The sequence below is a fragment of the Cyclopterus lumpus genome, chromosome 14 (assembly GCF_009769545.1).
Source record: "Cyclopterus lumpus isolate fCycLum1 chromosome 14, fCycLum1.pri, whole genome shotgun sequence".
Taxonomy (NCBI): domain Eukaryota; kingdom Metazoa; phylum Chordata; class Actinopteri; order Perciformes; family Cyclopteridae; genus Cyclopterus; species Cyclopterus lumpus.
In genome coordinates, this window is record NC_046979.1 from 858,484 (window position 1) to 880,655 (window position 22,172).

Consider the following 22,172-nt stretch of genomic DNA (forward strand, 5'->3'; position numbering starts at 1 on the left):
CTTCAGGGTTTTATTCTCAGAGGGCTTAACAACCCAGTGAGGGAGAAACTTGTGGTGAGGGATGACTCGGAGAGTCTTGATGCCTTAATTGCCTTTGCTGTAAGGTTAGAGATCCGTCTCGGGGAGTTTAGAAGAGAGAGACCTAGCCGCCCCTTTAGCTCACCAGTCCCTTGCTCAGGCCCCCCCCTTTTTCATTTGGGAGATGCGGTCCAAGTCTCTACCGGAAACCCATCCCCTAGCTACCTCACTACCGGCCAGCCCCTAAGCTGCATGCTGCTCATGGCGTCTCCACCCTCCACCTCCCAGCTGGGGAACCCATGCAGCTTGGGAGGACCAAGTTGAGTCCCGAGGAGTGGCAGCGTCGCCTACGGGAGGGCAGCTGCATCTACTGCGGCCAGATGGGCCACCTTGTTGCCTCTTGTCCAGTAAAAGACTGGGCTTGCCAGGGAAGAGGACATCACTGGTGAGCCATACAACACTGTCTGTAAGTCCCTCTTGTGTACTTCCCAGAGTTTCTATCACTTCTCCGACCGCCTCTCTCAGTCAGATGGTGTTGGTGGATTCCGGTTCGGACGCCAACCTGATGGACCGAGGATTGGCTCGAAGTCTGGAGTTAGAGAGCCGACCACTCTCCAAACCTCTGGAAGCTAGCGCTCTCGATGGGCGCCTACTCTGCCGGGTAACTCACCACACATCCCCTGTACAGTTAACCTTCTCTGACCACCACACAGAGACTCTGTTTTCACCTGTTCCAGTCCCCGCAACACCCCTTCATTTTGGGGTACCCCTGGCTGTCCCAACACAACCCCCATATGGACTGGGCTTTGGGGATTGTGATCGCATGGTGCAAAGTGTGTTCAGAGAGATGCCTTCCCACAAGATCATCTCTGATCGTTCCACCACCAGCGCCTCAGACGGCGTCTCCACTGGTTGCCCAGGATCTTCTAACTCCAAGGGGAAGACTACTCCCTGTCTGTGCCTGAGACAGACGATGAAAGAGTAAGTGACCTCCTCATTGGCTGCAAGTCTGATCCGACCATCATCGTCTCCAGCGGGAACAGGGTTTTTTTTTTGTCAGCAAGAAGGACAAGACCCTTCCGCACTGTATCGAACGAGGGTTTGAACGATATCACCATCAAGAACAGGTACCTCTTCCCCCTTATTTCATCGGCATTTGATCTGTTACAAGGTGCTACGGTCTTTACTAAGATTGACTTAAGAAATGCGTATCATCTGGTCAGAATAAGGGAGGGGGACGAATGTCTTTTGGACTAACTAATGCTCCAGCTATTTACCAGGCCCTGGCAAATGATGTCCTCCGGGACCTGCTCAACATCTCCGTTTTCGTTTATTTGGACGATATTCTTATCTTCTCCCCCGATGAAGAGGCTCACCGGATCCATGTCAGACAGGTTCTCCGGCGGCTTCTCAAACACCAGCTCTTTGTGATGGCTGAGAAGTGTAAGTTTCACGTGTCCACTTTCTCGATCCTGGGGTTCATTGTTTCAGAGGGCAATGTGCAAATAGAGCCAGATAAGTTTGTAACAGTTACAGATTGGCCCACTCCTAGCAACCGCAAGGAGGTCCAACGGTTATTGGGGTTTGCTAATTTTTATAGGAGATTCCTTAGGAACTTTAGCTCTGTTGCAGCCCCTCTGCATGCAATAACCTCTTCTGCTGTTAAATTTCAGTGGAACCCTGCCGCCGATGCTGCCTACCACTGTTTCGGTACTTCGATTTTGCTGCAGCAATAGGTAAGGTATTTATTCATATACAATGGGGAAGGGATCCTCCTCTTTTGTTTTGTTCTGCCTTTTGTCTCTATTTTAAAGTTTTTTGGGGGAGAGTTTTTCTTGAACCAATGTGAGGTCCTGCGAAAGGATGTCGTATGAGTACAAATTAGGAAGTACCTTAAGGATAAGTTGTCATTTGTGATTTGGGTTACAACAAAAGCCCTTTTTGACCCAAAAGTACCAGTACTATAAAACTAGAAAAGAAAAAAAAATGTGCGCAATCCTTTTAAAGATAACATAATTTATTTCAGAGAAAACATTAGATCTGAACATATTGTGTACTGTTTAATTTGTTATGAATTTATACAACAAAAATAAAAGGATAATTAATATATTTCAGAAAAACTACATTTCACATATAGGTGAAAACTGCTCCGTGTTGGTGTGATGTAAAGTCAAAACATTGATTTACTGGACAGTTCTCTCAAATGGCCAAGAAAGGGTTTCTTGTAAATCATCACTTGATAACACATTTTCCATTGAGAATTGAACCGCGACTATTAAACTGCAATCGAGTTGGAGAACTTTGTTGGGTGTTGGCTACCAACAGAAACACAGCCTACAGACGGATGAACCAGAAGACTTCCAGCAGGTATTACGAAACAGGCCAGTCTCTCTCTAAAATGAACCATGACCATTTTTGATCGGAATTATTTGCAATTATCTTTAACTTTATTTCATATTGTTTTTGTTAAAGGGCCTTTTTCAATAAAACACATTGTTTATATTGCTTGTGGGTATTTGTAAAGTGTTATTTGTCCTTTCAGGTTGATGGATAACTACACATTCAACAGCCTAACCCTCCAGCTGGAGGGAGTGAATGTCTCAAAGGACACTCTCTACCCCGTCTTTCTCTTTTTCTTTTTCGCCTACATTTTTATAATGCTTTTGAACATTGGCATTGCTATTCTGATTTTCATTGACAAGAACCTTCACCAGCCCATGTATCTCCTTTTCTGCAACTTGCCCTTTAACGACATCCTTGGAAATTCTATCATGGTTCCCCGTTTGCTTATTGACATGATGAAGCCTTCCTCTCAGCGCTTCATCAGTTATTATGAATGTGTGGCTCAAGCTTTCAGCACACACATGTTTGGTACCACTAGTCTCACTGTGCTCATGATTATGGCCTTTGACAGATATGTGGCCATCAGTAATCCTCTGCGCTATGCTTCCATAATGACCAACAAAATGGTGATGAAGCTGACGGTGTCTGCCTGGGGAGTGGCCCTTGTATTGGTGGGGATTCTACTCGGTCTGACCATACGACTGAACCGATGTAGGACTTTGATCATGAATCCTTTCTGTGACAATGCCTCACTGTTTAAACTCTCCTGTGAGAGCGTGTTTATTAATAATGTCTATGGCCTCACTTTCACCGTGGTCCTGTTCACATGTTCTATCGGCAGCATGGTTATCACTTATACAAAGATTACAGTCGTCTGTCTCACCAGTAATAGCAAGTCTTTGAACAGTAAAGCCTTGAAGACCTGCAGCACTCATCTGGTTGTGTTTCTGATCATGTTGATCAGTGGGTTTATTGTCATTATTCTGCATCGCTTCCCTCAGTACTCAGACTACAGGAAGCTTTCTGCCATTCTGTTTCATATCATCCCTGGCAGCCTCAACCCCATTATTTATGGTGTGCAGTCTGCAGAAATCTGCAAATCCTTGTCAAAATTGTTTAGATCCAAACCAGTTATGCCGTTATTCTGAGTTGAGAACTAAAGATAGTGTTTAAACTTCAAGACAAAATAGGTTCAGATTGACAAAAACACATTTAACCAAAGCTTCCAAATTGTATTTAAAATATGTTTTGGTGTTTTAAGTTTGATGTGCAGTATATGGTGACAAGAATTATGAAATAAAATTATCCTTGGCATACTGCAACCAGCCATTATCTGTATTGCTTGTTCATTACATAGCCTGGGTGTTTGCTCCACGATAGTGATCTTGTCAGCTCTCACTAGCACTGGGCTGAGGATGGAAACAACTCAAATAAACGAGGGAAACTACTACGGTGAATAAAATGGTTTGCAGATTAGTTTGAAAAGGTTCTGACTTCAGACCGAATGACTCTGAGGATGCCATCTTGAATTAGGCAGTTGAAAGAGTTCTTCTAAATCTGGGCAAAAGCAAATTATTTACACAAATCATATATGTTATTCATGTGAAAGAAAATAGACAACATTCTGATATTACAGAGGAGCAGGGTTGAGTTTTCAGTCTGACGACAAGTAGTCTGAAATCTTTTCTGTGAAAAAGGAAAAAGTTGGTGGAATAAGTTCCACCACAAACAATGTCGCAATATGTGACGCTATGATTAACTGAACTAAATGATAAATGTTATTGAGAAGACCAATTTATTGTGTGCTCTTACTGCAAGTTAAATTATTTTTTTAAACTCAAATTGTAATAAAGTGAAACACCAATAAATACATATAAATGTACACATTGTTTCCACTTGGTGACATTATTTCAGAGTGATTATTAAAGCAGCTCATTTGCAGCCATAATTTAATAACTATGACAATAGGTGATTACAAGCTTATGTTAAATCCAAAACTAAATAGAAAGAATATTCATTGTTGTTTGAAGCAGTTTGAATTTTCTTTGCTGAACATCAACTATGTCTGTGGAATGATTTTTAGTTTTGGTTTAGGCAACACTAAATGCTTTGTAAGGCTTCGGAAAAGATCACAGCTTGGGTTAAAATAACTACGTTTGATATGTAACCGGCATTCATAAAGTTTGGAAGTTACGCAACAAAACTGGCCAAATAAGTCAACGTTGAATTAGTGACACAGAACACAAACAGCCGTCTCCTGGGTGAAAGTCCTGCTTTTGTTTTACACAACCAACCTTCTCATTTTTAGTAACATGGCAGTTACTCTTCATCATGATTTGGGTGCCCTCAGTGGAGGTAATCCTGAATTTGTGATTTGTGAGATTCGGCTATACAGATAAAAGTCTTTGAAAAATGAAATCCTGAATGTGTGATTACTTTTTATATTTCCCTGAAGCTCAGTAATAAGTGGTGATCTCTGACAATTGTCTCATAAGGAAAATAAAATGGCAAGGGCTTTGTACATCTATGTAATAAACAACAACAGAGTAATATCTGAAGACAGATATGAGTTTTACTATAATAACCTTGAAGTGTGGCAATGAAATGTAGAAGTACCGTGTTTCTCTTAATTATGTGGCAATAGTATTTTAACATAAACTCCAATGGCCAAAGTCATTGCCTGGAATAAAAGGGTAGTTTTCTGGAACATATAAAAACCGGACTATAAAATGCAATTTAATCTACTTTGATTGCAATGTATGATTACTATAAACCAAACCCTCCTAAGGATGTGATTTTTAGTCAGAAAATCCCCAAGATCAGGACATAACTGGAAATACTTCCCAATTCAATAAAAAAACAATAATAAAATAAAGGTAAATCGAAAGGCACTTTATAGCCAAAATAACTTTCTGCATTAATATTATAGGGAACATATTATGCTCATTTTCAGGTTGTATTTTAAGTTTCTACAAGAACATGTTTTACATGAATTAGTGTTAAAAAAACACAATTCTTCTCAAGCTTATATTGTTTCAACAGCTGTTTTCACCTCCTGTCTAAAACACTGCATACCAGCCAAAAATGACCAAAACCCTCCTTATGTAACCGGTTGTATATGGACCCAAATGTAACACACGAGATTCCAGAAATCCTTGACGTTTATTTCAAACTTTCAGAAACAGCAGAGTCGGGCAAGGCAGGTTGAACAGGGGCAAGCAGGGTCGGTAACAGGACATCAGTCTGTGAGAAAGTGCTGGAGAGTCTGGCATGGAAAACCAATGAACAATCTGGCAAGGTGTGTCTGGGAGGCAGGAGCCTATATAGGGGCTTTATTAATGATCAGAGGCAGGTGAGTGAACAGGTAAAGAGTTAGACTGATCAGAATCCAAATCCGAATCCGCTTTATTGGCCATGTATGTGTGCACATACACGTACGCTTTCATCGTACATACATTTAATTGACAAATAACAGGATAAAAATAAAAAGACATTAAAGACAACAGAGTAGCAACATGTATGTACAATATAAAAACAACAACAGTGACAATGAATTGGGGATGTTAGAGCAGAAAGTGGTGATAGTGCAAGTAGTGCAGATGGATGTGTCTGATTAATTGTTCATTAGAGTGACGGCCAGAGGGAAGAAGCTGTTCCTGTGTCTGGTGGTTTGGGCGTACAGTGCTCTGTAGCACCTACCAGAGGGGAGGAGTTGGAACAGCTTGTGTCCAGGGTGTGAAGGGTATACAGTGACCTTTCCAGCCCGCTTGCTGACTCTGGAGGTGTACAAGTCCAGGATGGAGGGCAGGCTGGAACCAATAGTTCTCTCTACAGACCTGACTATTCGTTGTAGTCTGTCTCTGTCCTGTTTGGTGGCCGATCTAAACCACACAGTAATGGAAGAACAGAGAACAGACTGGATGATGGCGGAGTAGAACAAGATCAGCAGCTCCTGAGGCAGGTTGTACTTCCTGAGCTGGGGCAGGAAGTACAACCTCTGGTGGGCCTTTTTCTGGATGGTGTTGATGTTGGAGGCCCACTTCAGGTCCTGGGAGATTGTGGATCCCAGAAACCTGAAGGTCTCCACCGCAGACACAGTGCTGTTGAGTATGGTGAGGTGGGTAGTGTTGGGGGGGGGTCCTCCAAAAGTCCACTGTCTGCACAGTTGTGGGCTTATTCAGCTCCAGGTTGTTCTGACCACACCAGAGGACCAGCTGTTCAACCTCCCGTCGGTACGCAGACTCATTACAGGTCCTAATGAGGCCAATGACCGTTGTGTCATCTGCGAACTTCAGGAATTTAACAGACCCTGAGGTGCAGTCATTGGTGTGTAGAGGGAGAAGAGCAGTGGGGAGAGCACACATCCCTGGGGGGCGCCAGTGCTGATAGTTCGGGTGCTGGATGTGATCGTTTCCAGCCTCACCTGCTGCGTCCTGTCCGTCAGGAAGTTAGTGATCCACTGACAGGTGGAGGCGGGCACGCTGAGCTGGGAGTTTATGTTGAAGTACCTCCAGGATGATGGTGTTGAACGCTGAGCTGAAGTGGGCTTATCAAACCTGCAGTAGAAGACATTTAAGTCGTCAGCCAGTCGGTGATTGTCCTCAGTGCGTGGGGATGGTCTCCTGTAGTTCGTCAGTACTTCCAGGCCTCTCCAAACTTTTTTCCAGTTTTTCAGTGTAGCTCTTCTTAGCCACCTTGATCTCCCTCGTCAGTGTGTTACTGGCCTGGTTGTACAGAGTCCTGTCTCTATCACTGTAGGCCTCCTCTTTAGGCCGACGAAGCTGCCTGAGTATTAATTTATTGTTGTTGTATGGGCAGAAGGTTTTAGTCGACACACACGTCCTCACAAAAACTGATGTATGATGTTACAGTGTCAGTGAGCTCATCCAGGTCCATAGCAGCAGTCTCAAAAACACTCTAATCAGTGGAGGCGAAGCAGGACTGTAGCTCCAGCTTGGCCTCATTGGTCCATCTCCTCACAGTCTTCACCACAGGCTTTGCAGATTTTAGTTTCTGCCTGAAGGACAGGAGAAGATGACCCAGACAATGGTCAGAGGGTCCCAAAGCTGCAGGAGGGACTGAGCGGTATGCGTCCTTTAGCGCAGTGTAGCAGTGGTCTAGTGTGTTTTTGTCCTTGTCCTACACTTAATATGCTGTCTGTTTTTTGGCATTTCTTTGCTGAGGTTTGCTCTGTTGAAGTCCCCAAGAACAATGAGCAGGGAGTCTGGGTGTTTGTGCTCCATGTTGGTGATCTGCTCAGCCAGGTGTTGGAGTGCCTCATTCACACAGGCCTGAGGTGGGATGTAAACACCGGCCAGAATGAATGAGGAAGACTCCTGTGGTGAATACAATGGTTTGCAGTCTATTAAAAGTGTGAGGGCTGCATCATTCCATTAACACTGTGACATCTGTACACAAACTTTGTTAATATAAAAGCAGATTCCGCCTCCCCTCGTTTTGCCCGACAGAGCCGTTTCGCTCGGAGGAGTTTGAAGCCCGGCAGATGTAATGCGCTGTCCAGGATGTGCACACCGAGCAAGGTTTCGGTGAAGCACAGGGCAACAGATCTGCTAAAGTCCATGTTTGCTTTGTTTAGGAGCAGCAGCTCATTAAGCTTGTTCGCCAGAGAGCGGACATTCGACAGGTGGATGGAGCGCAGTTCGGAATCGCCGCTGACACAATTTAACAAGCGTTCCTTCGCGCTTTTTATATATATATATATATATATATATATATATATATATATATGATAAGGAGGGAGTGACTGACATGTAGAGTGAGGAGGGTGTGGAGCTGAACTGTGTCAGAAACCCTCTTTAAGGGATGGCTCCCAACGTCCTAAAACAACCACAAACAAGCCGGGTGGCCTGGATGAGGGCAAATATCCAGCAGACATCTCCATCTTCTCCTCATCGCCGGGTGAGTTGTCCTCATTGGAAGACGGCTCCTCTTCATCCTCTCCATCGTTTGAAGCAACAGATGGAAGAGAGGAAACAGAGTCTGGCTGGATAGCCCCCGTGGGCACAGAGCCTCCCTGATGAGAGGGCATCCAGAATGTGTCGAGCGGAAACCCAGGATTTTTCCTCTGGACCGTAGCCCTCCCTCGGCGAGGCAGGCGGTCAACTGGGTAGGTTTGCTGAGGGGAGGAGTGCAACTGACTTCGGCCCAGGTACAGCGGGCGAAAGCGTGGGCCGAGGGTCAAGAACCCTTCTCCAGGGCCGAAAACAGTCAAGGTTGAAACCCTTAGGCACACTGAAATGGAGACATTGCAGTGGCAGAACTGGTCATGGTGTTGTGGGCATACTCCAACCACAGGAGCTGCTGGGACCAGGACAATGGATGCTCGGAGACGAAGCACCGTAGAGCCGTCTCTATCTCCTGGTTCTTGCGCTCAGTCTGGCCATTAGACTGCGGGTGGAATCCAGATGATAGGCTGGCTGTGGCCACTGAGTGTGCAGAACTCACTCCAGAATATTGATGTAAACTGACGTCCCAGGTCAGAGACCACGTGGGTGGGGAGACCATGAAGCCGGAAGACATGCAGCAGAACCAGCTCAGCTGTCTCTTTGGCGGAGGGGAGCTTGGGCAAGGGCAAAAAGTGGCCAATCTTGCTGAACCGATCTACCACAGTCAGGATGGTGGTATGTTTGTTGGACAGTGGTAGACTGGTAACAAAGTCCAAGGAGATGTGAGATCAGGGCTGATGGGGCACAGCCAGAGGTTGCAGGAAACCAGCAGGAACCTGGTGGGATGGCTTGTGCTAGTTGCAGATAGGACATGCGTTTGTGAACTCCCGGGTGTCTCTCTCCAAAGTAGCCCACCAGAACCTCTGCTGCAGAGTATCCCTCATACGCTGGCTCCCCGGGTGGCAAGTGAGTTTGCAGCTATGGGCCCACTAGAGGACATCGGACCTCACGGTCTCTGATGAGATGTGTAGGGATTTCGACCACCCCATTAGCAGGAAAGACATTGCAGGAAAGACATTGCCTCACGTCTACTTACCCTATGGCAGGGATCCCTTAGCGTAGCTGAGTTTTCCATAGACTTCAGAACTATAGCGCAGGGGTCAGGGTGGTCTGATGTATCTCTCCAGGGTTTTTTTCTCAGAGGGCTTAACAACCCAGTGAGGGAGAAACTTGTGGTGAGGGATGACTCGGAGAGTCTTGATGCCTTAATTGCCTTTGCTGTAAGGTTAGAGATCCGTCTCGGGGAGTTTAGAAGAGAGAGACCTAGCCGCCACTTTAGCTCACCAGTCCCTTGCTCAGGCCCCCCGTTTTTCATTTGGGAGAGGCGGTCCAAGTCTCGACCGGAAACCCATCCCCTAGCTACCTCACTACCGGCCCAGCCCCTAAGCTGCATGCTGCTCATGGCGTCTCCACCCTCCACCTCCCAGCTGGGGAACCCATGCAGCTTGGGAGAACCAAGTTAAGTCCCGAGGAGTGGCAGCGTCGCCTACGGGAGGGCAGCTGCATCTACTGCGGCCAGATGGGCCACCTTGTTGCCTCTTGTCCAGTAAAAGACTGGGCTTGCCAGGGAAGAGGACATCACTGGTGAGCCATACAACACTGTCCGTAAGTCCCTCTTGTGTACTTCCCAGAGTTTCTATCACTTCTCCGACCGCCTCTCAGTCAGATGGTGTTGGTGGATTCCGGTTCGGACGCCAACCTGATGGACCGAGGATTGGCTCGAAGTCTGGAGTTAGAGAGCCGACCACTCTCCAAACCTCTGGAAGCTAGCGCTCTCGATGGGCGCCTACTCTGCCGGGTAACTCACCACACAACCCCTGTACAGTTAACCTTCTCTGACCACCACACAGAGACTCTGTTTTCACCTGTTCCAGTCCCCGCAACACCCCTTCATTTTGGGGTACCCCTGGCTGTCCCAACACAACCCCCATATGGACTGGGCTTTGGGGATTGTGATCGCATGGTGCAAAGTGTGTTCAGAGAGATGCCTTCCCACAAGATCATCTCTGATCTTTCCACCACCAGCGCCTCAGATGGTGTCTCCACTGGTTGCCCAGGATCTTCTAACTCCAAGGGGAAGACTACTCCCTGTCTGTGCCTGAGACAGACGATGAAAGAGTAAGTGACCTCCTCATTGGCTGCAAGTCTGATCCGACCATCATCGTCTCCAGCGGGAACAGGTATTTTTTTTTGTCAGCAAGAAGGACAAGACCCTTCCGCACTGTATCGAACAAGGGTTTGAACGATATCACCATCAAGAACAGGTACCTCTTCCCCCTTATTTCATCGGCATTTGATCTGTTACAAGGTGCTAAGGTCTTTACTAAGATTGACTTAAGAAATGCGTATCATCTGGTCAGAATAAGGGAGGGGGACGAATGCCTTTTGGACTAACTAATGCTCCAGCTATTTACCAGGCCCTGGCAAATGATGTCCTCCGGGACCTGCTCAACATCTCCGTTTTCGTTTATTTGGACGATATTCTTATCTTCTCCCCCGATGAAGAGGCTCACCGGATCCATGTCAGACAGGTTCTCCGGTGGCTTCTTGAACACCAGCTCTTTGTGATGGCTGAGAAGTGTGAGTTTCACGTGTCCACTTTCTCGATCCTGGGGTTCATTGTTTCAGAGGGCAATGTGCAAATAGAGCCAGATAAGGTTGTAGCAGTTACAGATTGGCCCACTCCTAGCAACCGCAAGGAGGTCCAACGGTTATTGGGGTTTGCTAATTTTTTATCGAGGGGTAGTGATGCTGAGGTCAGGTAAGGCCATTTGGGTTACAACAAAAGCCCTTTTTGACCAAAAAGTACCAGTACTATGAAACTAGAAAAGAAGAAAAAAATGTGCGCAATCCTTGTAAAGATAACATAATTTATTTCAGAGAAAACATTAGATCTGAACATATTGTGTACTGTTTAATTTGTTATGAATTCATACAACAAAAATAAAAGGATAATTAATATATTTCAGAAAAACTACATTTCACATATAGGTGAAAACTGCTCCGTGTTGGTGTGATGTAAAGTCAAAACATTGATTTACTGGACAGTTCTCTCAAATGGCCAAGAAAGGGTTTCTTGTAAATCATCACTTGATAACACATTTTCCATTGAGAATTGAACCGCGACTATTAAACTGCAATCGAGTAGGAGAACTTTGTTGGGTGTTGGCTACCAACAGAAACACAGCCTACAGACGGATGAACCAGAAGACTTCCAGCAGGTATTACGAAACAGGCCAGTCTCTCTCTAAAATGAACCATGAATATTTTTGATCGGAATTATTTGCAATTATTTGTGACTTTATTTCATATTTTTTGTTAAAGGGCCTTTTCCAGTAAAACACATTGATTATATTGCTTGTGGGTATTTGTAAAGTGTTATTTGTCCTTTCAGGTTGATGGATAACTACACATTCAACAGCCTCACCCTCCAGCTGGAGGGACTGAATGTCTCAAAGGACACTCTCTACCCCGTCTTTCTCTTTTTCTTTTTCGCCTACATTTTTATAATGCTTTTGAACATTGGCATTGCTATTCTGATTTTTATTGACAAGAACCTTCACCAGCCCATGTATCTCCTTTTCTGCAACTTGCCCTTTAACGACATCCTTGGAAATTCTATCATGGTTCCCCGTTTGCTTATAGACATGATGAAGCCTTCCTCTCAGCGCTTCATCAGTTATTATGAATGTGTGGCTCAAGCGTTAATCTCACACATGTTTGGTACCACTAGTCACACTGTGCTCATGATTATGGCCTTTGACAGATATGTGGCCATCAGTAATCCTCTGCGCTATGCTTCCATAATGACCAACAAAATGGTGATGAAGCTGACGGTGTCTGCCTGGGGAGTGGCCCTTGTATTGGTGGGGATTCTACTCGGTCTGACCATACGACTGAACCGATGTAGGACTTTGATCATGAATCCTTACTGTGACAATGCCTCACTGTTTAAACTCTCCTGTGAGAGCGTGTTTATTAATAATGTCTATGGCCTCACTTTCACCGTGGTCCTGTTCACATGTTCTATCGGCAGCACGGTTATCACTTATACAAAGATTACAGTCGTCTGTCTCACCAGTAATAGCAAGTCTTTGAACAGTAAAGCCTTGAAGACCTGCAGCACTCATCTGGTTGTAGTTCTGATCATGATGTTCACCGGGTTTATTAACATTATTCTGCATCGCTTCCCTCAGTACTCAGACTACAGGAAGCTTTCTGCCATTCTGTTTCATATCATCCCTGGCAGCCTCAACCCCATTATTTATGGTGTGCAGTCTGCAGAAATCTGCAAATCCTTGTCAAAATTGGTTAGATCCAAACCAGTTATGCCGTTATTCTGAGTTGAGAACTAAAGATAGTGTTTAAACTTCAAGACAAAATAGGTTCAGATTGAGAAAAACACATTTAACCAAAGTTTCCACATTGTATTTAAAATATGTTTTGGTGTTTTAAGTTTGATGTATATGGTGACAGAAATGTTAAAATAAAATTATCTTTGGCACACTGCAACCAGCCATTATCTGGACCAGCTTGTCTTTTCCAGGTTCACGGGGCTGGATCCCTCCAGGCCACATTATGTGTAGGCAACACTGGATCGATTGTGAGTCTATTACAAAGATGATGCTATTTTCCTGAAATATGTTATGTGTGTGTGTGTATATATATATATATATATATATATATATATATGATTTAAAGTCTGCAGGAACCACAAACAATGTCGAAATATGTGACGCTATAGCTGAACTAAATGATACATGTTATTGATAAGACCAATTTATTGTGTGCTCTTACTGCAAGCTAAATTATTTTTCAAACTCAAATTGTAATAAAATGAAACACCAATAAATACATTTAAATGTACACATTGTTTCCACTTGGTGACATTATTTCAGAGTGATTATTATAGCAGCTCATTTTTAGCCATAATTTAATAACTATGACAATAGGTGATTACAAGCTTATGTTAAATCCAAAACTAAATACAAAGAATATTCATTGTTGTTTGAAGCAGTTTGAATTTTCTTTGCTGAACATCAACTATGTCTGTGGAATGATTTTTAGTTTTGGTTTAGGCAACACTAAATGCTTTGTAAGGCTTCGGAAAAGATCACAGCTTGGGTTAAAATAACTAAGTTTGATATGTAACCGGCATTCATAAAGTTTGGAAGTTACGCAACAAAACTGGCCAAATAAGTCAACGTTGAATTAGTGACACAGAACACAAACAGCCGTCTCCTGGGTGAAAGTCCTGCTTTTGTTTTACACAACCAACCTTCTCAATTTTAGTAACATGGCAGTTACTCTTCATCATGATTTGGGTGCCCTCAGTGGAGGTAATCCTGAATTTGTGATTTGTGAGATTCGGCTATACAGATAAAAGTCTTTGAAAAATGAATGCCAGAATGTGTGATTACTTTTTATATTGAGTTTTACTATAATAACTTTGAAGTGTGGCAATGAAATGTAGAAGTACCGTGTTTCTCTTAATTATGTGGCAATAGTATTTTAACATAAACTCCAATGGCCAAAGTCATTGCCTGGAATAAAAGGGTAGTTTTCTGCAACATATAAAAACCGGACTATAAAATGCAATTTAATCTACTTTGATTGCAATGTATGATTACTATAAACCAAACCCTCCTAAGGATGTGATTTTTAGTCAGAAAATCCCCAAGATCAGGACATAACTGGAAATACTTCCCAATTCAATAAAAAAACTATAATAAAATAAAGGTAAATCGAAAGGCACTTTATAGCCAAAATAACTTTCTGCATTAATATTATAGGGAACATATTATGCTCATTTTCAGGTTGTATTTTAAGTTTCTACAAGAACATGTTTTACATGAATTAGTGTTAAAAAAACACAATTCTTCTCAAGCTTATATTGTTTCAACAGCTGTTTTCACCTCCTGTCTAAAACACTGCATACCAGCCAAAAATGACCAAAACCCTCCTTATGTAACCGGTTGTATATGGACCCAAATGTAACACACGAGATTCCAGAAATCCTTGACGTTTATTTCAAACTTTCAGAAACAGCAGAGTCGGGCAAGGCAGGTTGAACAGGGGCAAGCAGGGTCGGTAACAGGACATCAGTCTGTGAGAAAGTGCTGGAGAGTCTGGCATGGAAAACCAATGAACAATCTGGCAAGGTGTGTCTGGGAGGCAGGAGCCTATATAGGGGCTTTATTAATGATCAGAGGCAGGTGAGTGAACAGGTAAAGAGTTAGACTGATCAGAATCCAAATCCGAATCCGCTTTATTGGCCATGTATGTGAGTAGTAATAGGGGGGTATAGTTGCGCGCGAACGTACACGCACGTGAATGATTTATGACGGGTCATAAAACGCATGTTTATTGCCCCCCAATAAAAAGAGTTATAAAAAATTAGACCCGGCATCCATTTTGTTTTTTTTGGGTTTTTTTTTCTTCCTGTAAAGTGGGTGTGTCGGCGCATCGTCGGCGCGTCGTCGGCGCGTCGTCGGCGCGTCGTCGGCGCGTCGTCGGCGCATTATCGACGCGTCATCGACGCGTCATCGGAGGTGATCCCCCCAATAAAATGTCAGGTGACATCCATTTTGTTTTTCCCTGAAGGGAGGGTGTGTCGGCGCGTCATCGGCGCGTCATCGGAGCCCTGTGTGTTGGCGCGCTCCGGCGTGTAACGGTGCGGTCTGCTTCGGTGGGCGTGTTGGAGCGACCCGTTTTCAACATAGGTAGTCGTGTAACTTGCGTCAATGATGGTTAAGTATCTGTATCAAAACACCTGGTTTAAAGGACTGGGCGGCGTCTGTGGCGGCCATGATTAAGAGGTATATAAGGGCTTGCATGCTTGTGAGCCCGTCCTTTTCCCATCATCTACAGAGCTATTTCGTTAGCTGTATACCTGTCGGAGGTGACCCGTGATTTGACTGCAGTGACTGTGTTTACAGGTTGGATAACATTTCATTTCTGCTATTTTCCACTCGTTTTTGCTGCTCAAAGATGTCTCTACACAGAGGTGAGTGTTTATGACATTATATATATATATACCACAAATAATGGTACAAGTATTTAAGTTAATTAGATGTTTTATTTCATAGGATTTGGTAAGGAGAATCAAAGTTCACGAGGGAATGTGAGCAGCCGTGAGTACAGTATGTTTTGATAACATAGTATACAGCAATGCATGGTTAATCTTTCGTTCTTAAGCGTATTATACACATATGATATAGGCCCGGCACAGCAAGATTCATACTGGCCGGTGGTTGCAGAGAGTGGGGTGATTGAATGGGTGAAACACGGGGGTTATTCGTCGAATGAAGAAGTATTAGAAGGTAAGACTGTATGTAATAACTAGCAATACGTAACAGTAGTAATATATATATATATATATATATATATATATATATATATATATATATATATATATGTGTAGGGGCCTGTATTTTATTTAAAATGTGTTTTACTTGTCGGTGGCAGATACTCAAAAGGCCAAGTCTACAAGACCACGTGCCTTGAAACCGGAGTGTAAACGAGCGGCTGGTGGTGGTGGTAAAGCTGCATGTAAAAGATCAAACAGGTATGTTTTGTATTAAATCTCTGCAATTTCTTATGTTTTTTCAAACTATGTATTTCCAATCATAACTAATGTCTTAAATCATGTCTGTTTTAGTTCTGCAACAACACAATGCAGACAGGTGCTGGGTGTGAAACGTGGTGGATCCCATGTTCTAGAGGATGATTTACATACAGACAAAATAGCCAGAAGGTACCTACAGACCTATTGGCCCAACTAGCGTGATTCAGCAATATAAATAAATGCTATATATATATATATATATATATATATATATATATATATATATATATATATATATATATAATAATGTTGTTTAACATCACTATTTCTCAGGACCTTGACTGGAGATACAGCCTATAAATTACCAGAGACACCGAGAACCAGGGAAATAAACAGGGCTGTTGAAGCACTCGGTCGTGAAGTGTTTGTAACACCTCATTGTGAAGAAGAAGAAGAAGAAGAAGAAGACCTCTGTCTGCCTGCATCGCAGGTGTCAAGACCCCTTGATGCTAATGAGGCTGAAACAGTAGGGGCCGTAAATGGGCTACGGACGCCGGTCGCAGGTAACAATGATCAACCCCCCCCCCTCCCCAAGAACACAAATGTTTTTTAAATGATGCTACAGGGCACATATATATATATATATATATATATATATATATATATATATATATTATATGTATACAGCTGAGCAGATATCAAGGGACCCAAGACGCCGCGGTGTGAAAGTGTTGGTGTATCCAGGGGATGCATACAGTCAGTTCAGTCTGAGCAGTCAGAACAGCGACACCTCCGAACACAGCCACGTGACACCCAGAGCCACAACATCAGGTATGAAGTATGTGCGTGTATGGGTGTGTGTGTGTGTGTGTGTATTATTATTATTATTATTACTATGCATGTATATACATATATTGAGTTTGTGCATGGTCTTCCAAACAGCATCGTATACCAGCCTCGGAGGTGTGAAGGATCACCCCCCCCTCCTACCCCTGGGTAAATAACCAGGAGGACTCCCGAGAGCTGGCTCCATCAGGCATACAATCAAAGAAAAAAAGGTATATATATATATATATATATATATATGGTAAATAAAACACAAGTTATAAAAGATTCAAGGTGTTTACAGTGTAGGGATTCTTTTTGCTTTTCTTGTGCAGGCTTTTGAAAACGGTGTGCCATCTAAAGAACTCTGCAGAGTCCCTTGATAACAACACGAAAAAAGCCCCAAGGTGTGTATGTAACTAATGATGGCCAGTGTATAAATAAATAAATAAGTATTTTAATTAATCACTTTTCTTAATATTATTATTAATGTTATGTCTCAGAACACCGAAGAAGAAGCAGAAGAAGCAGCAGCAGAAGAAGAAGAAGAAACAACAGACCACATCACTGCCTGGAAAAGAGTTCACCAACAACAACAACAGCACCAGCAACAACATCAACAACAGCAACAACAACAACAAAGAGAACGTACCAGCGGACACCCAGGACTGTGCAGGGGCTCCTGCAGAATCCATTGCGTGGGGTGCGAATGCTGTGTTGGGGGATTCGTTACAGCTATTCCCAGACCAACCATCAGGTAATGGCTTTCAAGAATTGGCCCTGCCGCAGGATGCGTATGTGAATCTGAATGACATACAGACACCAGTAGAGGCTGTACCGCTGGAATGTAATTCTCAATTAGAGGACCTACATACTCTTATTGACAATTGGCAGGCACCCGAGAACTGGGCTCCATACGACATAACTACAGAAGGGGACAGGGCACGTGATACGACTACTACTACTACGGGATCTTGCATGTGTGGGGGTGTAAATACTGAGGTCACAACACTGAGAAGCGAGGTGGGGGCGCTCAGGGAGATGCTGGCAAAATTCGTCAGTGACCAGGCCATTACAGAGCTGAGCATACAAGTGGGTGCACTCAGGGACATGCTGGCAAAATTCGCCAGTGACCAGACCAATACCGATCTGAACATACGAAAGGTCCTAGACGATCAGGCCAGGGTTACAGATACGTTGTTAACCATGCTCATTAGACGGGTAGACGGGTTATGATAAGGATATCTGGTTTCTTAAAAAGGTGTCATAATTATTATTATTTTTTTTTTTTTATACATATATGATATTAAAAAGTGTGTCTGACATATATGTGTGTGTGTGTGTGTGTGATTACACACTAGGTATAAAAAGATGGCCTCATCACCGCCACGAAAGGTATTAAAACAGGGTAATAGCGGGGTGCATGATCAGATTGCCTCAAATAACAACAGTAATTCTGATGTTAATAGTCAAACTAACAGTATATCCCCCACAACTAATAATGATGATAATATACAGGTGTATATCGCACCTCCGACACATGACGAACTGACCGACGGACGAGAGCAACAACATATCATCATACAGTCATTGGCTAATCGTATGACAGGGAGTGCCGAGGCCCGAGGTTTCGAGTATGGTACCATAGATTCGTTTACATCCATCATACATAATCCGCCCCCAGACCCAGATCAGGCAAATATTGACGCTAATACATCGACATTCACACAAGTGTCGGAGAGGATCCTGCAGAGATTATTGATATTAATAGATCTAGAAATGCATGGGACTATGGAGGTAAATGATGGGCGGAGGATGATGGAGATACCATTCCACTAGTCTCAGAAGCCGTACTCGATCCAGGGATGCCTGAGTATACCAGTGTAAGTGTGGTTCACAACAATGATACGCACGTTGATATGCTACCATCACTGATAGACTCATGCATACTTGCAGAGAGACAGGGTGTCGGGGGTGATATGGAATTGCTTGAGGATGTGGAGGTGGTGGAGGAGGGGGAGGGGGGCCTTTTGTCACTACCTGTAGCAGAGGCTGTAGCAGAGGCTGTAGCAGATGCTGTAAGGGTACCTGTAAGGGCACCATCTAGTGATACTATTGGGCTACTGGGGATGTCCTATAGTGATGATGATGATGATGATGATGATATCAGATTAGGGTTGACTGAGACACATCAAGTGGGTGGAGGGGCTCCTGATGGGGAGGTGGCGTCTACCTCAGGGGTGGGTTCTACGAGACCTATTCACACTAGGACAATTCCATCATTCAATGCTTTTGAACTACGACAAAGGGTTGATTTTGGAAACATAATACTCGAAGAAATAGACCGCATCCCTGACATGGTACGCGATGCTGTGGGTGGTATAATAAATAGGGCTGTAGACACAGCCCCCGCCGGGAGCATATTGAATGTAGTTTTGCGAGGCCCATCATTGGCCAGCGATGTGCAAGCCATTTTAAACGCGAGCGATGCATATAATGTCGATCTATTTATGGAGCAGATAGCCCAGGTCATCCAGAGCAATGATGATTCTATATCCGATGATGAATTGGAGCTAGTGGTCACAGTAGCCCAAAACAGTAGTGGGGGTGCTGGGGGGCGCCTAAAACTAGGTCGTGTCACATATGATGAAATCCTTTCAAAGAAGGGTCGTTTCCTATACCATTCAGGTAATAGTTGGAACAATCTATGCTTCTCCATGTGTTTGGCACACCATAAACAGCCGAAAACATCGGAGGCCGCCAAGCTGGCATACGCACAGCAGCTACAGAGTTCAGCCGGTTTTGACCCCATGCATAGTGTCGCATTCTCTGACGTGGGGGCTTTTGAAAACCTTTTGGGTGTAAAGATCATAATCTTTCATCACAATGTAGGACGTAAACGTTTGCAGTGCTTCCAGACTCATGAGACACCGAACCCCCAGACTGTGTGGTTATATCTACATGATGACCATTACTACATGATTGACAACAAGACTGGTTTTTTCGGAGCATCCTATGTATGCGACTACTGTTATGTGACATATGAATCCGTTCTATACCATAACTGTACACAGAGATGTAATGTTTGTTTCACCCCAGAATGTTGTACCCGGGCCGTCGCTACCCTGAAGTGTGACAGCTGTAAACGAATATGCAAATCCAGATTCTGTTTTGATCAGCACAAGAGGTCTGAGCTTGTTCATGGTGTAATACCGTGCCAGACAATCAAATACTGTGAGACCTGTGGTAAAACATACAAGATAGCCAAAAAACCACACAAGTGTGCAACCCCCTCATGTGCCCATTGCGGGGAGCCCCTGATGGAGAGCAGTGAACCGCATACCTGCTTCATACAACCGGTTGAAAAGAAACCTGCTCAGACAAACTATATATTGTTTGATTTTGAGACACGGTTTCACAAGGGTAAACATGAGGCTAATTTTGTATGCGCTATGGATCTGTCGGGTGACAAGTTTTGCTTCACCACTTTAAAGTGTGTTGATGCCTTTGTACAGAGGTATCGCAAGCCTAAATATAAAGGATACACATTCATAGCACACAATGCATCAGGTTTTGACAACTATATTCTGCTAGAGTATTTTGTCAAACAGGGTATCACCCCTAATGTGACCATGAGAGGTAGTCGTGTCATACTAATGTACGACGAGAGCTACCAGCAACGGTGGATTGACTCTTTCAGTTTTCTCCCCATGCGACTGTCAAAGCCCTAGGTTTTGAGGACATGGCAAAGGGCTATTTCCCCCATCGTTTCAACACTCGAGACAATGAGCAATATGTCGGTAGATACCCAGACCCCTCATACTATGGGTTTCACGAAATGTGTGCTAGTGACAAGACAGCATTCATGGTCTGGTATAACAGTGTGTGCGAGGAGACGTTTGATTTCCAAGCGGAGATACGCCGTTATTGTATCAATGATGTTGAAGTGTTGCGCAGAGCATGCACAACCTATCGGGCTAGCTTCATGGAGTGCACACAACTAGATCCTTTCACATTCACCACGTTGGCTTCCAGCTGTATGGGTGTATTCAAAACATTGTTTTTACCAAAAGACACCGTCGCTCTGACTTACGAGGGGGCGTACACTCCCCAAAACAAAGTATACTCTGATGTATCCATGCAGTGGCTTGAATATGTAGCGCATGTCGAGAACATTGAGATTAAGCATGCACTCAATCACGGTGAGCAGTCTTTTCCCCCATTCTATCTGGACGGTTATAATGCTGCAAACCACATGGGCTACGAATTTGCCGGTTGCTTCTACCATGGGTGTGTGAAATGTCATGTGTCAAGTCATGTGAATCCTGTTGCTAAAGTAACATATGGCAGACAGTACAAAGCATTCATGGACAAGGTCGCAGCCCTACAAACCATGCATGGTATGCAAGTGACAGTGATGTGGGAGTGTGAGTGGACAGCCTTAAAACGATGCAGTGCTCCTGTACAAGCATTTCTGTCCACATACATAAAGCGCGAGAGACTAAAGCCCCGCGAGGCGCTCTTTGGAGGGCGCACCAACGCGATGAAACTGTACCACAAGGTCAATAGTGCAGCGGACGAAAAAATTAGATACTATGACTTCACTAGTCTGTATCCCACTGTTCAGAACTCTAAACAGTACCCCGTCGGTCACCCACAGCTTATCTTTAGTAACTTTGAGTCTATCGATAACTATTTTGGATTTGTAAAGTGTACTGTACTCCCCCCAAGAGGCTTGTTTCATCCCGTCTTACCCTACAGATGTCAGGGGAAACTCATGTTTCCACTGTGTGCCACCTGCGCTGAGACATTGAACCAGACTGCAGCATGTACACACAGTGACAGTGCCAGACAACTGTCGGGGGTGTGGGTCTCCTTTGAGCTTCAGAAAGCTATCGAAAAGGGCTACCTGATTGTCTCCATTGACGAAGTGTGGCATTTTCCCAACAAGACAGACACATTGTTTAAGGGATATGTAAGCACATTTCTAAAGTGTAAACAGGAGGCCTCAGGATATCCAGGTCACGTTAAAATGCCTGATGACAGGGCTAAATATGTGGAGGACTATTACATCAAAGAGGGCATTCGGCTCGATCCCAGCAAAATCAAAGTCAACAAAGCAATGCGCAGCTGCAACAAATTGCTGCTAAATTCTCTGTGGGGCCGATTTAGCATGCGAAATAACATGCCATCCTGCGAGTTAATCACAGACCCCGCAAGATTCACACAATTGATGTTTAGCGATCATTATGATGTGCGACAATTCTGCTTTATTTCAGACGAGGTCGCCATGGTACAGTGGAGACATGCGGACAGCAGGGGGTCACGTATAAGGGATGTGAATGTCTTTATAGGTGCAATGACAACCGCTCATGCCAGACTGATGCTTTATGATGTACTTGACATGCTGCAGGAGAGGGTATTGTACTGTGACACTGACAGTGTTGTGTTCA

At 44.0% G+C, this 22,172-nt stretch overlaps 2 protein-coding genes and 1 long non-coding RNA gene across 3 annotated transcripts; all 3 read left to right on the top strand.

The window, feature by feature from the left end:
• The first annotated feature begins 2,561 nt into the window (after positions 1 to 2,561).
• On the top strand, positions 2,562 to 3,509 carry LOC117742660 (olfactory receptor 146-like). The gene has a single exon (XM_034550223.1). It carries the CDS (start codon positions 2,565 to 2,567, stop codon positions 3,507 to 3,509), a length of 945 nt encoding a protein of 314 aa, XP_034406114.1. The 5' UTR covers positions 2,562 to 2,564.
• An 8,213-nt stretch (positions 3,510 to 11,722) lies between these two features.
• On the top strand, positions 11,723 to 12,670 carry LOC117742679 (olfactory receptor 146-like). The gene has a single exon (XM_034550250.1). The coding sequence runs from the start codon at positions 11,726 to 11,728 to the stop codon at positions 12,668 to 12,670; it is 945 nt and encodes a 314-aa protein (XP_034406141.1). The 5' UTR covers positions 11,723 to 11,725.
• Positions 12,671 to 16,885: 4,215 nt separating this feature from the next.
• On the top strand, positions 16,886 to 17,251 carry LOC117743295. The gene is made up of 3 exons (XR_004611096.1): positions 16,886 to 16,952; positions 17,055 to 17,126; positions 17,223 to 17,251. It is a non-coding gene; the product is annotated as an uncharacterized LOC117743295 (long non-coding RNA).
• Positions 17,252 to 22,172: the final 4,921 nt, after the last annotated feature.